Genomic DNA, 23929 nt, shown 5'->3' with positions numbered 1-23929 from the left:
ATGGGGAGAAAGGCATCCTAGGAGCAGAAGAATTAGTCAAGCAAAGGCGCAGAAGCAAGAGTTAGTTGTGTGCAGAGATTGGCAAGCAGGCTGGTTTGGCTGAGGTAAAGGAAAAAGAAAGCTCAAAACAGATCTGGGGTACAAAAGAGGATCTGAATGGAGACTTTGAAATCCTAGGCTGGCAAGTCTGGACTATAGTTACAGAGGTATTTTTGTCTTCTATTTCATCTAAGTAATTATTAAAAATAACTCTCATTACAAAGTTTGAAAGCTATGAAACAGTATTGTCCTGACATGAAAAAGAAAGTGTTCTATGCTATAAGTATTCAATTTTCATACCCCTATGTGTCTAGCACAGCGCCTTGCCAACAGCAGATCCTGTGTAAGTGTTTATGGACTAAACTGAGTTGCAGTTGATGTTATCTTGTACTTTCACAGAAAGGGAAAGTATAGTGTTTTATGGGACTCCTAATAAATAAACCATGATCAAGAGAAAAGCTAGATCTTTGGGTAGAAAATTCATTTTCATCATCAAGATCTACAAAGTTAGGAAAGATATTAGCCTTCTACAGGAAATTCTGCATAATACTTTCCAAGGATTTCTTGTTCTCTGCTAGACTGTGAGCAACTTGAGGACAGAGTCCATGTCTTATCTAACTGTGATCTGCAGTATCTAATATAGGCTGGGGACACACAGTAAGTGCTCAATAAATGCTTATTAAGAGGCTATAATACATGGGTCATGGCATAAATGGAGAATGGTAGAGAACCATTTGTCAAGAATCCTTATATTATTTTAGTTATTATTTCCCTGATGAGTCAATGTCATTAGACATTCTGACAGTGCAGCAGAAGTCAGGCCCCCTTTGTACCACACAGCCTGGAATTCCCAACCACTAACTGGTGTAGACTCAGCTTCTTACACATTGGGGCATCGGGAGGTCTAGATTCTAGTCTCAGATCTTCCTCTAACTTGCTGGGTGTCCTTGGGCAAGTCATTTCCTTCTCAGGGCTTGAGTCTACCCATCTATAAAATGAAGGGGTTGGACAAGATGATCCCCAAGATTCTATTCTAAGAGTCTAAATATTAGGCTACTAAGTAATTTTGTTCTATTTAAAAAGCTGCTAGGTTTTTAAGACACTAAAACTCAATACTGCTAAGCCTTTGTTTCTAATCAAGATATATATTCTAAGCCTAAGAGTCAAACATAGCATCCTACCTGTAACTGACCGACACCAAGACTGGAAATCCTTTCTGCAAAACTACTGGCAGATGATTAGAATGATTACAAAAGTAAATCAAAGCAATGGCAAGTGTTACAAAGGAAGGATCTAAATTCAATCATGGCCCTCACTAAGCAGGCCATTTCATGAAGAGTTACTGGCCCTAAATATATGAAGGTCACATCTAAAAAGGATGGCTAGGTGTCAGATAATATGTACATCATGGTTAAACGGAGATACTGTATATTGAAATGTGCATCAGGATTAAGATATTCACATAGCAACAACTCCTTCATACTTACCTTTAATGCTATACACAGGCCTTAACACAAGTTAAGACTGCCCTCGTTATCATCAAAAAGTACAGTGATGTCTACTGGATAAAGAGCCCATTCTAGGCACTGTGACAGTATCATGGCGGGCTTCTCATCTGATCAGGCATCTGGCCAGGGAAGAGATAAGCCTCCAAGAATGTTCAACTGGAACGAAACATCATTTAGAAATTTGATCTTACTAAACGATAAGGAACCATAATCTATAAGGGCTTGGCCAGGCATGAGGACATAGATAAAGCACGTCCAAGAAAGGAAACCCTATTTTGCCCCAGCCTAACCCTTGGGACTGCTAATGGAAACCAAAAAATACTTTCTTAAAGATTTGGGGGGGGGTGGGAGATTATGGGATTTATACCATATTTAAAATTTTTTTTTCTTCCCCCAGATATATTTTAACATTTTCCTGAGCCACCATTTCCCTGTAAGGGTGGTCCTCTGGGATGCCTGGGCTTACACAATTTCTCAGAACCTTAGAGAAGGTTCCATTTCTTAGGGCTTCTGGTTCCTATGTAAGTCTTTCCCCCAGAAATGACAGTGCAATATTGGGGCTCAGATACTAACATACCCAATCGCACATTATAGAATAGGCCAGATGTATATGTGTATAAAACACCTTACTTGACCTGGAAGCAAGAGAATACTCTTGCCCACAGCACATGTTTTTGTGCAATACAAACAAAGCATTCAATTCAAGTGTACTTTTTGAAAAACAGGACATAATTAAGCAGTTGGTAAAATGCATTCTTGTTTCCCACTTGCAGATCTCCCAAGAGTCCCTTCGAATTTACCTATACGAGTTTCAGCTTCCCGCTTGCCACTTAGCTTGATAACGACTCAAAAATCATTCCCTTGTTTTCAAGGGCTCTTCTTTCTTGTCTGCTCTGTGTACTACAGGGCAGTATTGACACATGGAATTAATGACAGGGTCTGTAATGAAACAACAGTCATGCAAACACCAGTCTGCTCTTTTGATAAAACAGCATGTTAGAGACCTATTCACCTCCCTCTAATTGAGTACTGCATAATAGTTCCGATCCTTTTATGTAATATATTTTGTTCTATGATTAGAAAAGAAGAAAGGGGGAAACCTGTGAGGCATTGCTTCCTTCAATCGCCCCTGATTAATTCTCTGTTTCTAATGAGGGCGGCTGCTATTTAGGCAGGTTCTGTTACATAGTTGTTTTGTTGACTTCTGTACAATGTATAACAAAACCCAAGACGGGATAATTGGGAACCATTTCTGTGGCACAGGGATTCCTGCTCTTAATGTAAGGTTGGCTTGGAAAAAAAGAACCCTCACATTTTAAATTAGCCATTTCATATTTAACTCCTCTTCACATTTGAAAGATAGGATGAGAAACTGGTAAATAAATAAAACATTTTTAATAAACACAGAGCTTTTCCAAAAACGCCTGCTAGAATGGAGCCTGTGCTAGCCCGGAGAAAGCAGCTCTGTAATCTGCTCTAATTCCAAGTCTTAGAGTGCATCTTATTTCAAGATTTCAGCATCACTGGAATAGTCCATAATCCACCGAAGTACAGTGGACTACCTAATAATTTGTTGATATCTTACAAGTGTTTATAACCCCTTTTTCTCATAGAAAAATATTATAACTTTGGCCATGGCTTAACATGTTCGGTTACATGCTAGGCAAGAATGTCCTTTGGGCTTGGACCCTGATCCTTCATCTTTCGTGATTTCCCATCTAATGGCTTCCTAGTGCTGACTGGGTACACTGATTTCACTAAGCCACTAACCCAGTACATTTGGAGGGGTACGGTGGCTTTTCCATAGGAAATTTGAGGTCTTCAGGCTGCCTCTTTCAAAACAATTCTGAGATCTGCCCTCAGACCTCACCATTGTGCTTTGGGACTGGGTACAATTAGGAAGCTAAATATGTAGCATAAAAATATTTCCATGACAAATGGATATGGCATATTGTCCACTACTTTGGACTACTTTCTACTTTATAAAGGTAATTGGCAGTTGCCTAAATAGTCCCACTGGGAAGTCTTTTTAAAGTTAGATTTTCTTAATATGATTGCATTAAATATAAGAATTTGTTAGAAGACCTGTAATCATTCTCTTTTTAAAATAATTAAAATAACTCATATTAACACAGAGTCATAGCAATTTTACTGGGTCTGTAATGAAACAAGTGTGTGTGTGTGTGTGTGTGTGTGTGTGATATAAACTATTTATTTTAGCACCTCACCTGATCTTTGAGAAGACCTCAACTATGAAATGAAAAAGCAGGAGTGCATGTCTTCCAAATCTTAATTCTCTTTTCAGGTAAATATGCTTACTGTCTGTCTTTGTGCTTTGCATTTTCTTAAAATTTAGAACATCTTTTTTAAAATCAGACTGACACATTTTTGAGAGCTGTTGGTCATTTTTCAAAATAACGTAAGATCTGGAGTCTTACAACTGAGAACTGAGTCCTGACTATGTCATTAACCAGGTGCCTGATCTTGGGTCAGTCACTTAATGATTGGTCCCATTTATTCTTCAGTGAAACACTCCTTGCCCTATCTAATTCAGAGGGCTGCTTCACTGATCATTAGAGATCATATATATATATGGAAGCGCTTTTTAAACTTGAAAGCACTATATAAATATTAGTCCTTTATCCTTGTTTCTGTTAGAAGATCACATGCAAAGCTTCTAAAAATTTGTTACCTACCTCACATTAAACAGCATGGTTAAAAAAATATGTAGAAAGAGGTTAGGGACAGTGCTAAAGAATCAAATTTAGTTTTATCCTAAAACTAAAGTGAAAGTATTCTTATTTCTTGGTAAATTTTCTACAGAATTTTTCTATCCTGTTGTCCAAATTAGCAAAATAAATATTAATAAGAGATCAGCATGCCAACTGACACTGTTGAATAAAGCAGGAGAAATAGAAGTTCTTACATGCTTTCCCCAATTAGAAAGACTTAAAAGTTGAAGGAGGGTAACTAAGAGCACAAACAGGGGACATTTTTCTTACTTGATGTTTCTCTAACAGAAGCCATTTCAGCTAGTGCTTAAACTAAGAGCTCAAAGTAGTCATTCCTACTACTGAGGTTAAAGAACAGTGACTACCAACAGGCAATACAAAGGTCACATGACATCCTACTTAGAGGTGTCTAGCCAGTGGAAGGGCCCTCTATAACCTAAAGATACACAATATCAAGTTTCTCAAATTAATCCTCCCTTGCTATTTAAGGGTATATTAGTTTAACCAGATCCAAGTTCCCTTAATTGAACTTCCGGGCAACCTTACAGTGTATTTTAACGATGTAGAATAGTGCTGCCACATGTAAATATAATGTAAGCTACAAATGCAAGCCATAGGTGTAATATTAACTGTTCTAGTAGCCACATTGAAAAAGATAGGTAAAATTGATTTTCATATATTTTGCTAACCCAGTATATTAAAAATATTATTTCAATATAAAATCCATATTAAATAATTGAGATATTTTATATTTCTCTTTTTATACTGAGTTTCTGAAAGCCTGAGTATTTAACCCTTATAGGACATCCCAATTGAGACTAACCGCATTTCAAGTGCTCAGTAGTCCTATATGGCTTGTGGTTACTGTATTGGACAGCACAGATCTAAAAGATTTTCTGATATAAACAATTAAGATCTTTACACTTTTGTACCTACAATAGATCTCACAATGCTTTAAAAATTGGATGCTTTTGAAACATATCTGAAAAACATGTTCTCGACTAACTTATCATAAAGGTGGGTGTGATCACAGCTGTTGATATTTTTGTAAGCAGAGTAACTTATTCATAGGGAAAAAAATTACATATTCTCAGTCAGCCCATCCCAGCTTTAGTAAGTCTAAAAATAATCTCTGGGTTAAAGGGAACTATTCCCATATTTGGAACCTGCATTTATTAAGAAAGCCATGTCCCAAATACTGCACAATGGCTGGCAAATATATATATATATAATAGATAAGGAAGAAATGGGAAAATAATTAAATGTAAATTTTAGATTCTGATAGAATGTATAAGCAAAATGGCAATGTACCTTGTTAAATGTGACTGGGGTGGGGTGGTGGGGCAGGGGGGGATGGCAGTAGAAGATTAATCAGTGCCTGGTTCCAATTAAGGAAATAAAGGGGATTAGAAAAGTCAAAACAAAATGAAACTTGAAATATTATTTCCTTTCGTTAGTTTAAGCTTAAGCCAATCAATCCTCTCTCCCTCCTTCTGGAGGAGGCTGCGTTATTATACGTGAGCTGTGTGCGGTAGCTAAGGCGAACGCAATTGTATTAGCCGCACTGGAGCTGCTCAACCACACAGCCCCCATTCTAATCTCCCACTTAAGTTGTGGGGGCTTATTTTTTTCCAATTCAAAGAAGGAAAGAGGAGGTGGAGAGGGAGGCAAATTTCATCCCCTCTTTCACCTCTGCTCTCACATAGAAAGCTTCATTGAACATTTTTAATCTCATGCCTCAGGCCTTAATGCTTATGCTATATATTACAATGATCACTTTAAAGAAATTATGTGCCCCAATATTTAAATGAGTCAGTCATGGGCCAAAGTACCTTTATGGAATTCCTTTCCAGCCCTGAATTTTATCATATCTGGCCAAGAAATGGAACTGACAAAGTATAAAGTCTTAAACCATGTAGGCTATTTTACAGAGCAAAAAACTGGCCTACAGATGTGGGGATCAGCTGTGTGCTCATTTCATCATCACACACTAGGGGAACCACAGGGTACAAGGCACTGTACTAGCTAGACATGATGGGATTTATAGGGTTCAGATTATTTTCAAACTCTTACGACCTCCAGGTCCACTGCCAATCCCCTTACCTACATGTGTCACAAATACAATCCTGATACACACACACACACACACACACACACACACACACACACACACTCACTCACTAGGAATACTACTAAGTCAGTTGGTATTCAATGGGAAGAAAATGTTTGAGCATGAATCTCTCCGGTGTCCTTGGAAATATAGCTACGATAAAGCTGCCAAGGTAGTGAGCTCCTTGCAGCGGTCGCCATGCCCAGCATGGAGGCAAAGTGGAAATGTAACTTTAATTTTTGTATTGGTGGTTTTATAGTTTTGGTAGTGGATGACATCTATACCCTACACCAGGCTCAGTAACAGTACTTGGCATGACCAACCTTAGTCATCACTTTGGTAAGTGCTTTGGCACGGGCCACTGTTGCTAACCACCATCCTGGTGCACGTCCTTCACATCTGCTCTCCTATGGATGGAAAAAAGGAAGTGTCTAGTGTCCATTCATTGGCCACGTCACCTCCAATCTAGCCTTTACTCACATGCCTTTCAATTCAGGCCCAGGAGAAAATGATTTCATTTTTGAGAAGAAAAGTTAATCAGACAAAGCTACAGTACACTCTTAGCACAATAAAGACTTGGTGGGATGAAGAACATCCTCAGAGTGACAGTTGAGGGAACTAACCAGTAGCACAATGCTGAAGAGGATGATTAGGAAGTGTTCTGGCAAACACTGACTCTAACAGACAGACACAGTAGCACAGTGGACAGAGCAAAGGTCTTGAGTTCTGGAAAATGAAGTTCCTAGTCTCACTTTGGTATGAAGCTAGAAAGAGAATGTATGTGGAAGTGTTCTGTAAACTGTTGAAATGGAGTATCACGTCATTAGCTTGGAAATGTTTAGGGCAATTCTTTGGGATTCCCCCAATTAGAAATCTGATAACAGATTATATTAATCAAATAATGATAAAACAACCTGAGCTTTTTGGAAGAAAGATGCAGTATATGAATACCAAAGGTTTATCTTATTGACAGTAGATTTCCCTCTACTTGGAATGAATGGTCATTTCTCCACTTATCTATTAAATACCTTTTAAACTTCAAGAAATCAGCACAAATGCTATCTTCCCTGTGAAATCATCCCTGATTCATCCAGACAGAATGAACTGCTCCTTTTCCTGGGTGTTTACAGTTTAACATAGACCTTATTTTGTCATTATTTCCATCTACCTTGTATTTTAGAACAGATTATAGCCATTTCCTTCACTAGAATGTGAGTTTTCCAAAGGCAGAGCCTGTCACATTCTCTGAATCTCCCTCATCTTCCTAGCACAGTGCCTTGCACAGAGTAGCTGCTTAATAAATGTTCCCTGAACTGTACTGAACTTAGTCTACTCTGGCTCTATGCCATCTCTTCTTCCTCAAAAAAACCAAAAACCAAAAATCAACAGTGAAGAGAGAGAAGAAACTTAAGACAAACATGTAAGACGCATAAAGAATGGCTTCATTCTTTGCATTCCTGCTTTGGAATGCCCACTACTGATCTCCATACAGTTTTGTCATTGATTATTAGTGAGAGCAAATGTTAGAAAGCACACACACAAAGGCAGACAATGTAAAAAACCCACCACACGTCATGCAAAAAATCTGTGATTTAGGACTATTTTTAAAGTTGCCTTTAGCTTCAATTTTAATGGCAAAATCGGTACCACCAAAGCCAACAGAAGACGTATTTGCTCTGTTTTATACATGCAAAAATCAGTATCACCTTCAGATTGAGTTGGGCATCTGCTGGGTGTTTCTGGGTGAGTACACATTTTCTTTGAGGCATAGTTTAAATCAAGTGGAAGCTTGGATATTTCAAACTTGACATTTGTGTATTTATTTGTTGGCAGCTTCTAGAATATGTGGATTCCCCTGGGATTAAAAGAAGGACCTAGCACTGTTTTCTGTCCCTTGTATAGGGATGCCTTATGAAATGATCTTATCTCTTTCAGTAAGTCAAGTATCTGGGTTATACTGTTAGTATTTTAGGCAGTCTTTCCCCCATCTCCCACTTCCCTAGTTTGGAGTTTACTCATTCAGGGATATAGGCAGTTGAACAGCATCTGTGTTCTCTTTTAAGGGCTCATATTACTGGAGTGAAATTTATGAAACTTGTTTACTGTCCTAACACACTGATATGCTCCACATAGGTCGTTATTAACACTTCCCTCTCCAGCTTCTACTAGATGGACTCTGTTGGTTCTCATCCTAACTTTTATACTTACACCACTGTTTCATTAGCTACATCAGATCCTTTCAGAAGTAGCCAAGCACAAATCTTACGTTTATATATTCATTCAGAGCTTGTAATTCTGCTTCCTGTAGGTTTGCCTACAGTATTTTCTCTTTGACTATAATTCCTTCGGTAAAGGAACATGTCAGTTCTCTATGAAGGTATGGAGAATGTCATTTGCAAACAAAGGTCATTTGAAGATTGTGAGCATAGTTAGCTGTAGATTCTAACCTCTTTGTGAAAGGATGGAAATTCAAAAGGACTAGCTGGAAGTCACTAAATTCTAGTCATACTAGCTTTGTGGATGTGATCTAGATGATGAAGCTGTTTATTTCTATATAACTACTACCACATTACCAGCATCATTTGAAAAAAGCTCAGACTCTGCCGTGTCTCCCTGTACTTGTTATACTCCTCATGTCAGTCAGCCTCCTGCTGTGCCCTAACCTCTACTTGTTTCTTTGTACCACCTTTCCCTATAATGGTTGGCTTTCTGGCTTTCCCTGGATTCTCCTGACTGAGGTATACTAGCCTTTACATAGTTGCTGTGAAAAAGGAGATGCTCAGAAGAAATACACCTTTAAGTGGCAGCTGCCCCAACACACAGAAGCACTCACTCAAGATGGCTTAAAGGAGACAGGGACTCAATGTATGACTAGAAAATAGAGCAATTCAGGCAAGTGTGAAAGGAATTAATATTTTCTAGTAACCCCTCCAAGATGACTAGTTGCTGATTAGTATATATTTGACTTAAGTATTTTCAAGACTGGCTATTTCCAGAAGGGAAGGCGGTGTGAAGCAAGAAGGGAAGGGGAGACTGTCTTTAGAACCCCTAATTAATACAAGCACTTGCTTTCAGAAAACCCTTAATTTGAGCTATTCCTTTTCACTTTTTCCTGTTGGGTGCATGACATTTTAGAATTCTTGGTAACAGCAGCAACCCAAAAAGACAGAATTGCCAACTTGCACATCAAAAACGAGGGGGAAAAAAAAGCATAATGATTTGGAACAAAAACCAAAACAGACTAAAACAAAAAATACAAGAAGCAGCAAAATCATTGAACCTAACTCATAGCATCTTTTTGAAGACAGGGAGGTTAGTTGGTTAAATATCACAGTGATCTAGTAATTACTGTCCTAGCTTTGAGAGTTTAAATGTTTAAGAATGCACATCCAGAAGCGGCACATGTAGAAAAACCATGGTAGCCAAGAGAGATCTGACCTACTGCTGCCCGGGCCACCCTGTTCCAATTAACATGGATTTCCAGAGTTGCTGTTCCATGATAACTCTCAGTAAGAGAGACAGAGAAATAGAACATTTTTAGAAACCAAGCAGAAAATGGATGGGAATACAATACCTGGAAAGTTTATCAAGCATGTTGACAAGTTTCATGGCTTCATATTCTTTTTGTTCTTCTGTCATTTCATCTATGGGATTTGGCATTGGTTCCTCTAAATGACCAGTGATAAGATTAATGCTACAAAAAGAAAAAAAAGTTATGCTGTATGTTTTAAAATTATGCTCTTTCTATACTTTCTGGTCCAAGTTATAAGTTGTAATAAGAAAGAGTATAATAGCCAAAAATTGGCAGTAATAGCAATTTTGTAGTATAGAACTACTATAGGAATTTTAAAAAATTTGCTTCTTGTACTAATTTGCTTTGGGAAATGGGTGATAGTTTTACTTAAAAAAAAAAAAACAATAGCTGACTTGCCAACTTTTTTCTAAAGGCATGGCTGCTTTTTAAAAATATGAAATTTGGTGCCGTTAGGATAAATATCCTTGGATGCATAGTTTATTAATTTAAGGGGACAAATGATTTCAGATAGGAGAAATCCATTTTGTGATACAGCATAAAACACATGTGTCAAAAAAACTGGAAAAATGATGGCAGAGAGGCTGAAATCTGAAAATGAAAGCATGCCAATTTATCATCTCAGGAAATTAGTCCATTAGTGAGACCACAGAAGGCAGTGAGTGTTCAAATAATAAAAGATAAAGCAGAAGAACAATTTTAATCAGATTTGATCTGACCTAGATTAAAAAAAAGAATGAAATCTAGCCTACGAAGAGACAGGTATACCATCTGACTTTCTGGAAATAATAAAGTACTTAAAATGTGTATGTCCCATAAACTTGTATGAAGTTCTAATACCAAACAAGCTATCCTCTTAGATGAAAGCCATACTTTTTTTTTTTTTTTAAAGGAGATGAAAGAAAATTCTTCAATGGCTGCTAAATATCTATAACTTAAACATCTTTCTGGAAAAGTAGACAAGAGGTTACGGCATTTTGTTTCAGCCAAGTATGGACAGTTTGCAGGGATATTTCATTTGATCATTAAAAACAAACAGCAAATTGCTAATAAATTGCTTTCTAGGGTCTACAAACACAAATGCTTTCAGCGGCCAGGCCTGCAGGATAAGCGAATGAGTGAACTGGTCAACTATAAACAGTGTGGAGTTTTGGGGACTGGAGTAAACTTGAGGACAGTGCCAGTCTAAAGTGGCAGGAGGTAGAATCCTGTGGGCCAAAACAAAGACCTTGTGATCAATTAGGTCCTCTGGAGGCTAGCGTGCAAGCCCTGCTTTAGACTTTGACTTGGGCAGGTTAACTTTCTTTACTGACCAGGGATTTTTCATTTGAGTAGTAAAAGGGCTAGGTCACTAGGTACTATTACCTATTACTAAAAGATTTCCTTTTCTTTTTCTACATTCCTCAGGGGGTACATGATATTCAGATTTTTGTGGTAGGACTCAGTGCTCAGCATCCTCAAAAGCCAGATCTAAAACATCCGTTTTAACAGTCTTAAGACCTACATCTACAGCCATGATTAAAAAACTTTTTTTTCCTTCAAAGCAGTGGATTGACCCACCCACCTCCCCCTGCCTTTTTTTAAACAAATGAAATCTACACAGAAAGCCCATATATAAAATAGACAAAGTGGAACGGCTCAAGGAGAAGAGGGGATGGGGTGGCCAAGCAGAGTGGAGGCCTAAAGCCCCTTATGTTTGTCTGTACTTACTCGCTTCCTCTTAAGTTTGCCCCTGAGGTACTTTTAGGAACTCTGGGAAATGGTCTGAAAACTCACAGACTTGTCAGTCATTCTTAGCTTAGGCTGCACATTAGAATCACTTGGTAAACTTTAAAGAAAAGGCTTAGGCCTCACCTGAGACCACCTAAATCTATGTATTTTTTTTCCTGGTGATTCTGATACACAATGAGGTTAAGAACCACACAGGGCTAGAGTGCCAACTTCAGACCCTCATTGTGTGCTAGTATTCCCTCTTTTTGTTGTTTTGTTTTTTAGGTGCTCATAAAAGAAGAGAAAAAGGCCTCTAGTTAGTGGTCATTAATAAATACACTGAAATGGGGTCATCATAGTTCCCAAAGTCAAGAACAAAGGGGACCTAGACAAGGCTTCAGAGAACTACAGCGTTTTTAAGATGTATCCAGATGCCACACTGAAAATGTAATTCCACCACCTATCTATTATTTGCTTAGGCTTATAACAACAGAACATTTTCATTGGTTTATTTTCTGCCACCTGCTAAATTAGAAAAACGAGTCTTATAAATAAATTAGTAAAGGTATTTATTATAGGCACATACTACTTCCCAAGCAGACAAAGGAAATCAGGCCTTAGAATAAAGGACAAGGGAAGGTAGATGTATTAACTATGTAAAACATGTTCGATTTGTCTCTTGAGAGAAGGCGCCTCTTCTCAAGTTCAGTGGAGGGGTGATTTAAGAAATCAGATCCACAGACTGTTTTAGAATATAATGACATTAGCACAAGCCATCATTTGCCTTGGGGGGGAAAATGTGTCAGGAGGATACACTGGTAAGCTCTGTGGTATCCCCAAGGTAAAGTCAGGACATGAATTTCTGAATCAGGGCACATTTGATTCTTTTTTTGGTTCTTTAAAGGGCTTAATAGAAATGATGTCCATTTTCCACAAGCTGACCTCAAGTCCTCTGCTGCCAAAATGATTTAATGACTTGCTCCGAAATTAGCTACTAAAAGTCACAAAATCCTTTGCTCACTGAGCATAAAAGCAGTAGGCAGAAATTCATTCTTACAGAGTAAGAATTTACCATCCTTTACTCATCCAATACCCCCCACCCCCAGTATGCAGAAGAATGTACACAGTATCACAGAAAACACAAGTTGGGGCTCTGAACTGTGCCACTCATAAGAAAAATGCCAATGTGCTTGGGGTCAGGAGGCAGACTTGGAAATTGTCTCCCCTCCTGCTCCCCACTTCAAACCAGACTCCTGTGGTTTCCCTACCCAGAGAGGAAAACAAATAAGTCACTGTAACAATGATGTGAGGTTTCATAAAGTAGATTATTTTCAGTTGAACAATCACTTGCCACCTTTATAGAACCTCAAATAGTACAGTCTAAGATTTAACTTTCTGGGTTTCAGGATCTTAACACTGAAATTCTGGGGTTAGTTTAAGACAAATTCTGGGGTTAAGTTTAAGTAAGTCAAAACTTACCCTGGGGTAAGTTTTTAAGACTCTGAGTCTTAAGATGCTTTAGGTACACTAACTGTGGCAGATATTATACTGGGTAATTTTATGGTATGATTTTGTCTCACCCTGTCTGTTCCCCTACCCCATCTTTCCAGCACTCCAATTCTATGATTATATATGTCTTTCAGTTAGGTGACAAGAATTATTTAAACTCATTTGTTAGTGTATCATTGAGCATTTTGTATTATATAAGGTCATTATATGAACTGACCACAGTTATGGGCCTGGTGATGAAGGGATCAAGACATAAAAAGGTATGGGCATATGAATATATATGTAAAAGCTGAAATATATTTCAAGACTTCTGCTTTTCAAACTGTTGCTACATTTGGCCAACATCAACAGTACCAGGTCACTTAACAAGAAAGCTATTAAAATTTCCCTGAGCTATATTAAAGTTAACTTCAATCTCTAAAAAGTGGGGATTAAATTTTACTCAAAGCATTCTGGTTAAAGAAGGGTTAGCAATAAGGGCAAATCTCTACAGAGGCTAAGCAGGTAGGATGAATGAAAAGGATCCGCTGTTAAACCAGAAGAGCTTATGCCTGGTATGACGGGGACCGCCGCCACTCAACTCCATCAGCCAGCTGCCTGCCATGTGAAAATGCAGGCTTAGTGTTATTAGAACTTCTTCAAAAGAAGTTAGACATCCAAATTTCCATCTGAAATATCTGAATTCTAAATGTTGGCAAGTAATTAAGAAGTACTATGTAAAACAGAAAATAAAAACACAAAACTAAATAACCAATGAATGCAACATCAAGTAAGTCAAACAGAACCTAACTGTGAGCTACGCCAAGCCTATGGGTGGACAATTTGCAACCTCTAGGAAAGGATCAGTGTTTTCAGGAAAAGCTATTTGTGAACCCAGAGCCAGGACAGGGGGAGGTGGGGTGGGAAAGGAGAGGTTCTATGCAAATAAGGCTAGAAATGTCTTTCCAGGAAAAACTCCCCAGAATACTTGCCCCCTAACAAAACAATAAAAAGAACAGAGTGGAAATTTACTATATCCTTGTTCATTTACTTCAAGAAATATTAAAAATACAGATTTTTTGGCATAGCTTCAATAAGGGTGACGATTACAATGGGACTTAAAGCAACAGAACAAAATCTTGACAAAGAAAGTCTCTTTGTCTCATGCTGGAGAAATTATACAGCTGCTGCCACAGCTACTCCTGAGAGAACGACAGCCAAGAAGGAAACACCCCTGAGTGTCTTAGTACAACGATTTTAAGCTTCTCTATGTGATTATGAACTAGTGTAGGGTATTGAGAGTATAAGGAGGTATCCTAGAGTTCTGCCCACCTTGGCCATCCCCTCCTTCTGCCCTCCGTTTAGCAGACCTTTAAAGATACCTTTTGGACCCCTAGGCTCCTATATACCCAGCCTGAAAGCCACTGGTCTAAAACGAGCCAAATGTCATTAGGTACACATCTTTCAATTGATGTTTGGAACGATGTACAAAACCATATTAGTTATACTATACCACCTGTATAGGCAAGGGGCCTCCATGCTCAGAGGCACAAAAAAAACTGGTATAAAAGTTAGAATTTAGACATTTTTCTTTCTGATACAGGACCAAAGTTTATCTGAAAACTTAACAAACATGGCTAGACTTACACCAAAAACCTGTGTGGCATGTAACTTGATTCTATGAGTATATTTCTGCTAATTGCAGAAAGCCATTTCCAGTCCATTAAATACACTTACTTTGACACAAAAAAGATTGTTGTGAAATTAACAGTCTCCCATAGCCTGAATGTAAGCTCCACACAATTGTTGGTTTCAGATTCCACTAAAGGATTATAGGTTACCTTGGTGCATCAATCACAATCCACTTACATTTTTGACAACGGGACTAGGGCCAACTGGATAAAGGGTAATTTCTCTGCTTCTGCCAATACTAGCAACTGTTGTGAATAAATGCATCATAAGAAAAGCATACTGTGATCTTGAGAACACTGATTGGTGAAGAGTAATCAGAGGGTAGGGAAGAAAGCAATCCTTTCAGAGGCTGAGTTTATAAGCTGGACTAGATTGGTAAAAAGTTTTCATAATTTTTAGGGAAAAAGTTCTTTGAGAGCTACAGATCACTCCCCAAAGCACAAAGGGTTCTCTTGCTTGCAAAGTACTTTGTTTACCACCACTTCCACAAGGACCATTTGAATAAGCATTTCATTTTTTTTTTTTTTTTAAGTAGGCTCCACACCTAACGTGGGGCTTCAACTCACAACCCTGAGATCAAGAGTCGAATGCTCCACCAACTGAGCCAGCCAGGCATTCCATGAATAAGTATTTTAAATTAACAAACATCCCACTACAGTGTTTCACCTGAAAGAGGGAAGATGTAAGAAAAAAACAGACGCAAATCTATCTGAAGGGGAAAGATGTAATGCTATGTGAGAAACACATATTTATACTTATCATGAGCAACGTTTAAGAAACACAACAAGGTTTCACAATGGTGACTATTCTGACCACACTAACACTCCATTCCTATGAACAGTATAGGCCAGGTCCAAAGGCTGAAGAAGATTCCAACTAGGGATGTAATAAGGTCTAAGTACAGAATCTTCCTAGCCAAGACAATAACAATACCAAACATCATGGTCCTTGATTTAAACAAAAGGTGCTCTCCTGAAATCTAACCTCACTTTCATAATCTAACACATTTCTGTTTTCCATTCTACTAGGAGAGACCCAGCATTCTTATATTTTCTCTGAGCAATTTCTTGTTATAGTAGCATTCTGGTGCCTAAGATATGTGATCATTACCACTGGTAGAAGTCATCTACCAAACGAAATCAACAATACACACTGAGATATAACGACATCAAGTATCCAATAAGTATTTAAGAGTTTTTTTTAAATCTTAGTTGACTTGTCCACGTAACTTGGGACACAATATATGCCTAATATAATTTCTACTTTCATTTAAAAATATGAAAGTATACCTCAAGTGGTATACTTTAATTTCTCAAATGGAGAGAGATAAAATATTAAACTGATATGAAAATATAGTTTATGGAATAGAAAAATCAAAGCTAGCAAGACTAATTTAGAATGATGACTTCTATAATTAGGGAAAGATTAAAGTATGATTCCTCTATCTAAGCTTCAATTACATGATAGAGATCCCCAATTTATAACATCTAAATGGTGGCAGTCTTAAGAATGTACTGCTTAGAGTCACTGCTAGCTTTTTTCCCCAAAAGTCTTTTTTTTCTAAGACAGACTCTCCAAGATCCTGCTGAGGCTGAACTGGAGATACTAAAAGTAATGCTACCTACCCAGGCCTGATTTGCCAAGGAATACAGGCCATATAAGTCTTGTCTAATTAGGGAATGATCTTTGCTTTTACCTTCTGATAACCTAGTACTTTCATGTTAACAGGGCACAATCTACCCTTTTAAAAAAAAAGCCTAATTTTGCAGATGATTTTCTATCCTTTATCAACTACCACATGTTCCTCATTACATTCTAGAAACTGTCAGTAGAAAACCTAGCATGTCAACATCATTGATAATGCCAAAAGGAAAGGGCATACCCTTTTAACATTCAGTAACGGAGACCAGAAAATTGAGCTCAAATAACTTCTATGAAGTGGAACTAGGAAATTGACCTGGGATGGGGGTTTAAGAAGGGGAAAAAAAGGATGGGGAGGAAACAGAAGAAAGTAGAGGTGGTCTGTTTTGGGATAAGAGAAGACTTAGTGTCTTTGATTTCTAAGCACTGATTCAGGGAAGACTCGATAGAGTCTCTGGTTAGCCTACTCAGTGCAATAATGTATCTGTTAAAAGATTATTACCCAAGCGTTTGATTAGAATTTACTATGGAGCTACACTTCTTTCCTTTTGCTAGTAATGTACCATTTTATTGACTCATATGGCTTTTATGGAAGAGGGAAGATCAGAATTCATGGAACCTATGTTTAGATTTCTGAGAAAGACTGAAGCATCAAATAACCAACTTAAATACTTGATCTCGGTTATACCTTATAAAATCTCAACCTTATGGAAAAGAAAGCAAAAAGTGGGCAATAATCCTTTTTAAGTATATGATGGTATACATCTAAAAATACCATCTCTCCAAATACTTAGGATAATGAGCATGCAGCAGAATATTTCTCACAATATTATCTTTCCTCAATCACTTGAGGTCACTTTTTAAGCCACCAGCTATGAAACTGCCTCTAAAAACACTATTAAATGGAAAGCTTCCAAATCCACAAAAGAAAAGAAACACTTGAAAAATGAGAGACGAAAGAAGTGAAAGTCAAATAACCAAATCAAAGGCACAGACATAGTTAGGTGAAAAGAAACTTGATACTATACTTTGGTTTTGCATTTTTGTACTCCTCAGTGTCTGTGTCCTCGTCCTCTGAGTACCAATTATCTCCTCTTCCTCCGGCCAAGAGGCCCCTGGCCGCCAACAGTCCTGCAGCATTCCCATAGCCAGTGTATTTCAGCAGGCTATCCACTGCAAAAACAGAAGAGGTTTTTAGACAGGAATCCTTGGGTGCTCACTGTCATTACCAACTATTCACCAGTACAGGGAAGTGTGGGGATATATACCACAGCAGTAAACCTTAAAATTGAGAGGTTTTCAAAGTGTGGTAGAGGTTATACTGAACTACCTACCAATTCTCCTACATGCTCTGAGGACCAGAAGCCTTTTTTCAGGTGTCAGAAATTCAAGCAGAGCTGTGTGGAATATACTTTGTGGCAGGAATGGAGCCTCTGTGACCACAGGGTCATCGCTAAGGGTGGTGTTTTAGGTTTCTGGTCACAAAGCTTTTCATTCAGTTTTAGAGAAAGGATGACTAGACTAGAATTAATGAAACCCAGACTGGAATTTTACCAACACAGTCATTACCTAAAATCTTTCTTGTACCCTTTATAGGAATGACAGGGAAAGAGTACCAGAAATCACAAAACTTAAGGATGTTTGCAAAAAGGATAGCTAAGTTACTTTTCTAAAGAAGTAAGCAACAGTACATAAGTGCATGATACCCACTGAGAAGGTAGGTCCAGGAGTTAGACTGGCTAGATTTGATTAATGGCTCTACCATTTACTAGCTGGTTGACTTGGGGAAGTTATCTTATAGCGCTGTACCCCACTTTTTCTAGTCTGGAGAATTGAAATAATAATCTACTTCACAGGTTTATACATCCAAAGCACTTAGAAAACTATCTGGCACAGAATAAATACTCTTTCTTTTTCCCCTGGTGATAATTAGGTAAATTGAGTGTGTTAGGCTTCTCTTAGTCAACAACAACAGCAACAGCCCAATGAACCATTTGGTGCGGGTCAGTATTACCTTGTCATCAGTGCAAGGTGATAACTCTAAGATAAGTGGACACATAAAACTTTTGCAGGGAACCCTGAACTGTAGGAATTCTTTGTGTGTGTGATTTATAAGAACCTTTAAGGAAGGTACTAAACAATCGTTAGCTTTATTTAAGAGCACTTTCTTTTCTTCAGGTACAGTTTCAAGGTAAACACTAAAATATTCAATCTAAAGATAAAAACTTTAAGGCTTTCAATAAAATGTAATCCTAAAGACAACTATAGGAAAGAAACCTAACACTGTTTTATTCACCTACACCTACTCACTTTAGTAAAACCTACATCTGAAATACTACTGTAATTCAGACCACTTACCTCAAAAAAGACAAAATAAAGCTGGAGAAGATTCAGAGAAGGGCAATTAAAATGACTTTGGGGTCTGAAAGGGGCAGCAGATAGGGAAATAGGAGGGTAAGGAAAGGGGATATATATGATCAGAGTATGAAATCATCAAAGGCATGGATAGGATGAATAGTCCAGGAGAGAACTGTTCATTAAATTTTCAAGTACTTGAACTAGAGGGTACCTTCCTTGACATTGAAAATAGGTACTTTAGGGACAAATAAAAGGAAGTCCTACTTTCAAAGGATATAGCAGACTGGTGACATCTGTGCAAAAGGAAACATGGATTAATAATATAAGTAGGTTAAAGTTTATTCTCTTTCAACTATTTTCTACCTTAAAACCTATTGGTAATTGTTGTCTCTTTGGTAATAATTCTCAGTAGATGCTAGATAGAATCATATTAGAATTTAATGAGGGATCATGGTGGTATAATTTGAAAGCCCTTGGAATAAATGTGAATATGCACCCTCTTGCTCTCAGTGCCTCTGCAAGACTGGAATGGTTTAGATAAATTAATGAATTCTTAAAGGATAATTAGGGAAGTGAATATCCAGTCCATACAGATATTCTTAATATTCATGGAGGTCAGACATGACTTTAATGACATGGTCAGACACAAAGTCAGTGAGGCAAAGGATCATAAATCTGAACCCACATGGCACTGATACTCTCATTGTAAGCATTTCTGATAAGGCTTATTTTTTTTTAACAAAGAGGTTTAGTAGTTCCAGTAAAAAAAATTCACTAAAATTGTAAAAGTGTAAGTTGAGATATGAATATACTTAAAAAATAACAATAAAAAAGACAAAATACAAAGAACCACGTACAATGGCTTAACATTAAAATAGTTTAAGAATGCAGAGTTTATGAAAGGCCAAAATAGGTTAAAAAGAAGTAAGCAGAACATAAAATAATGGGCTTTCTTAAGGAGACAATCCTCCTGGAAGCTAGTTAATAGTAAAAAACACGTGGCACTTTTATGAAAATAATGCAGTAAGTCCATTCATGGGAACAAATGTGTCAACTCTGACAGTTTGGGTTACAAAGGCTATTTAAGACACATCTTGCCTTCAAAACAGATAAGGCTATAGCCAAAAGTTTTAAAATCAAATGAACTTCTGTTAATAGGATAAAATACTTAAAAAATGGGGGTGGGGGTAGGGAGACAAATGGACTACGAAATCTTCACAGTGAGAAACATTTTCTTTGTGAAGTTCTGATTGAGATTATTTGGCAGAGTGTTTTGAGCTACTTTTTAATCTATTTTCAAATACACTGTACAATATTCTGTCAGTACTGGGAAGGTAATAAAAGGAAAATGGACTGAATTTGGATGTTAAAGTGAGTTGCTAAGGCAAGGAAAGGTTTCCCGGGTGGCCCTTAAAAACAAAAAGAAACAATATAAAAATATTTATTTTTCTGTCCCAGTAATCAACCGTGCAGTTACGTAAAACTGCTACAGAAATGAGACAAATCAGCAGTCAGAAAGTTGCAAAAAATCTTTCACCATTATTTTATCAAGATGCTGGAGGGCACCATGAACAGAGGGAAACAACCACAGAAGCACACTGCAGTTAGATGTGCACTGCTGGTAAAAATACCACTGCTTACACAAACGTGGGTTTTATCCTACTCTATCATGAAAACAAAAAGGGGTTCTGCTCTTTACCAAGGAGGAAGAATGGCAGAGCCAGATTCTACCCAGAGACCATTCCCCTTTCTCTGTTATGTAGAGAAGGCTTTAATCCTTTTCCTTCCAAATAGTGCAACTTTTAGAAACTTTACACTAGCAGCTTCCTCTAACTAGTACTCTCCCTATTTCCCGCCTCACATCCTTCTATTCCTTGTTTCATACAACTGCCTCATAGATCTTTGTAAAGCAAAAATATGGTGTTATCACATTCCCGGATAAAACCTTTAAGATCTGCCATGAAGGCTAAGGATGCTTCATTTTCTGGTCTCTGCTGCCTTTTCCAAGCTCACCTCCTATTATTCCTGCACATCATAGATTCTTCACATCTTGAACTAGTCTCTTTCTTATAAATACCAGGGCTGTTTCCCATTTTTCTGCGAAGACTTTCTCTGACTGTGTCCACACTACCCAATCATTCCCTCCTTCAGGCTACCACAACACTCGGCACATTCCTCTCTTACAGTGTACTGATCATTCCTTTATATGGAGAGATCCACAAGACCATATATTGACTACACTGCATTCAGACAGCAGAAATTTTTTATAACCATTTGTAAGGTACTTTGTTAAAACTAGGTATCCAAAGATGAAGAAGACATGATCTGACGTAATGAAACTCAATTTGTTGAACTTGCATTCTAGACATTAACTGAGGGTGAGAACATAGCAAATGGCAAAAGCACTAAAAACAGATGTTAAGTAAAAATGGTACAAGGAAGAGAGAATGATTAACTCTGCCTCCATGATCAGACAAGTCTTCACAGAGAAGATACTTAAGCTGATCTTCAAGGATAAATAAAGCTCACCACGCTAACAAAGATATTCCATGCAAAGGGAACAGCATCTGTCAAGTTGTGGAGATAATGCCAAGAAATGGTACAGTATAATCCGGCAAGAATAAAAAAAATTAGCATGACTAAGCAGAAAGTATATAATAGTAAATTGAATTTAGAATATAGAGGCAGGCCATGAAGGTATCTAATAAAATTTGGATTTTACCAGGTGTCAGGGAGTCACTGAAAGCCTTACAAGATGGTAATGACAAGACTGTATTTTAGAAGACTCCCTCTGTTAGCCATGTGAAAGACAGACTGAAGAAAACCTGACCAGAAACAGAGGGCTATGATTATTTTAAGATTTTATTAAGAGAAACACAGATTTTGGAATCTCCAGCAAATAGGCTGAAGCAGAAGCCAAGGGAGAGGATGAGATCACTCAGGAAGCAATGTAAAGTGAGAACAAGGGTCAGATGAGAACTCTAGGGAACATTGGCAGTTAAGTGTGGGCAAGGACAGTTGTCAAGTAAGACTGAAAAGAAAGGTCCGAGGAAATCCAGCAGTGTACGGTAGCACAGAGACAGAGAGTGGTCAATAGTAAGATAAAGGCCAAAAAATATCCATTGCTTTTGAACATCAGTTACCTTGTGAGCTTATGGAGAGCACTTCCAGTGGGATCTGGGAGGTAGGGAATGGCAGTGGAAAGCCTAACTTGGAGCAAGTTGAAGCCTGAGTGGGTAGTAAGGATACTAAGAGGAAAACCAGATGAATCTTTCAAGATGCTAAGATATGAAGGACAGTGACATGGAGATGTATATAGGTTGCGGAAAACACAAAGGGACAGTTAAAAACCAAAAGAATGAGGGTAACTACTTTCTGAGAAGATGAAGAGAAAAGAGCAGCAGGGAAGGAGACTTTAGCTTCAAGCTAAACAGACACTTCTTCCTCGGAGACTGAAATAAAGGAGATGAAAGCAAGCTCGCAGTTGTGGGGCTGCGTGCTGAGTGTGTTCCAGCCTTATTTCTGTGTGATTCAGCCTCAACCACAGTGCCTAGCATATGCTAGGAATGAATGAATGTGTTAACAGGGGGAGAGTTGTATTATAAGTTATTTTCTTTTATTAGACGATGTAAGGCCTCTGTTTTAGGCCCCTGGAGAAAGTATACAATTTTCAGAACAGGTAATACAAGTTTAGATTTGGCTCAACAGAAGTTGGTAGGCACCAGCACAAGGTAACCTGTGGGCCACTGTCCATTGGGGATACAGTTTTAGCCTGGCACAGACGGGTATTTAAGGCACTTAGATGACTTTTTCTGTGCCAAATCTGCCATGAAATTTTGCCCTTTGTATCTCGTACCATCTCCATATTCATTCTTAATTTGGTCTCTGTGTTCCTAACCCAATTTGATTGCTGCTTGCTGTGTCCACTTAGTGGTGTGACTTTTGAGCCTTGATCATGGTACCTCCACCTTCAAGCTTAGCTTTGAATGTCCTTAAGAAGAAAGTTCAACACTGATGAATTATTGGAAATTTATCTCATTTTAATATAGTTTCCCTCCAAACCTAACCCTAACTCCAAAATCTGATGATTTACAAGTTGAATGTAGACTACAAACTTTTTTTTTGGCCAGATGGTTTTAAATTAGAATTAGTTGACAGTATTTAAAAACTGGGAGATTTTATGTAAAAATTCAGAGTCCTGGTTTCTCTTGAAAAATCTGCAAGATTTGGTAACATTGGCCATATGTTCCTTCATGGCAACCATCAGTTGGAGCTAAGTAGCAGCAATGTCCTCTCTCTAATCCTGCATCATCCCCCCTGTTCCCCTAATCCCAACCCACCGCCTTCCCAGCAATGAGTTAAGTGTCAGTTTTCATTTATCATCTTATGTCCAGTCCATTTTTATTACCAGCCTGGCACCTGTAGGCATGTAAGTTTGTAACCCTTGATAAGAAAGTAAGTAAGAGGAGAGCAGAGACCTTGTTTATCTTTATACCTCTGTATTCTCTGGCTCTAGCTCAAAAGTTTTTTATTGAATGGGTAAATTTTTATTTCAGAAGAATATATCTACTAAACTTAAAATCAAATTGGAAGGAAAAGTGGATGAGTATATATAGAATTGTTAAAGATAAAATGAAAATGATACACTTTTGCTAATATGGGTAGGCTTTGGGCTCAAAGGACTATAAAACTTCAAATAGACTAAGAACAAAGCTAATCCTTTCAAATGGAAAACAATGAGCAAATTCATTTATAAATGCATATACCATATTTGCTATCACTAACACATTAAATGTAAGGTGATTATATTTAGACATGTAATTTATGTATTTAGATATGTAATTATAGAAGAAATACTTTAGTTTTCCTCTTTAAAAAAAATTTAAAAGTAAACAAGAAATGCATGCTCATTGTAGAAAAATTATAAAATACACAGAACTAAAAAAAAGTTACCAGTCATTCTACTACTCAGAGGTAACAATGGATAAGATGTTAGTGTATATTTTGATAAACCCCTTTTGACTGATAGATACAGATGTGTGATTCAGATTTATGTATACATACATAATTATACTTTACTTTAAAAAACAGCTTATTTTGGGCAGAAGACATGAACAGA

At 37.7% G+C, this 23929-nt stretch overlaps 1 protein-coding gene across 3 annotated transcripts in view; it reads right to left on the bottom strand.

The window, feature by feature from the left end:
• The window catches only part of RIC8B (RIC8 guanine nucleotide exchange factor B), a 102224-nt gene that overhangs the window by 5693 nt on the left and 72602 nt on the right, over positions 1–23929 (bottom strand). Inside the window, exons 8-10 of one of the 3 annotated variants that reach the window (XM_028088617.2) lie at positions 17481–17625; positions 9964–10083; positions 6503–6796 (exon numbers count right to left, since the gene is read on the bottom strand). In XM_028088617.2, the coding sequence (XP_027944418.1) occupies positions 6757–6796; positions 9964–10083; positions 17481–17625 (305 nt within the window). In that variant the 3' untranslated portion in view covers positions 6503–6756. Of the gene's footprint in view, positions 1–6502; positions 6797–9963; positions 10084–17480; positions 17626–23929 lie in introns of those variants that run through there. The other 2 variants (XM_028088616.2, XM_028088618.2) reach the window with 2 other exon arrangements.

This window comes from Eumetopias jubatus, unplaced genomic scaffold, assembly GCF_037043125.1.
Source record: "Eumetopias jubatus isolate StellerSeaLion01/CBP00866 unplaced genomic scaffold, mEumJub1_p1.0 scaffold_8, whole genome shotgun sequence".
Classification (NCBI taxonomy): domain Eukaryota; kingdom Metazoa; phylum Chordata; class Mammalia; order Carnivora; family Otariidae; genus Eumetopias; species Eumetopias jubatus.
The sequence above is the reverse complement of the archived record's forward strand: the minus strand, read 5'-3'. Positions and strand labels throughout refer to the sequence as shown.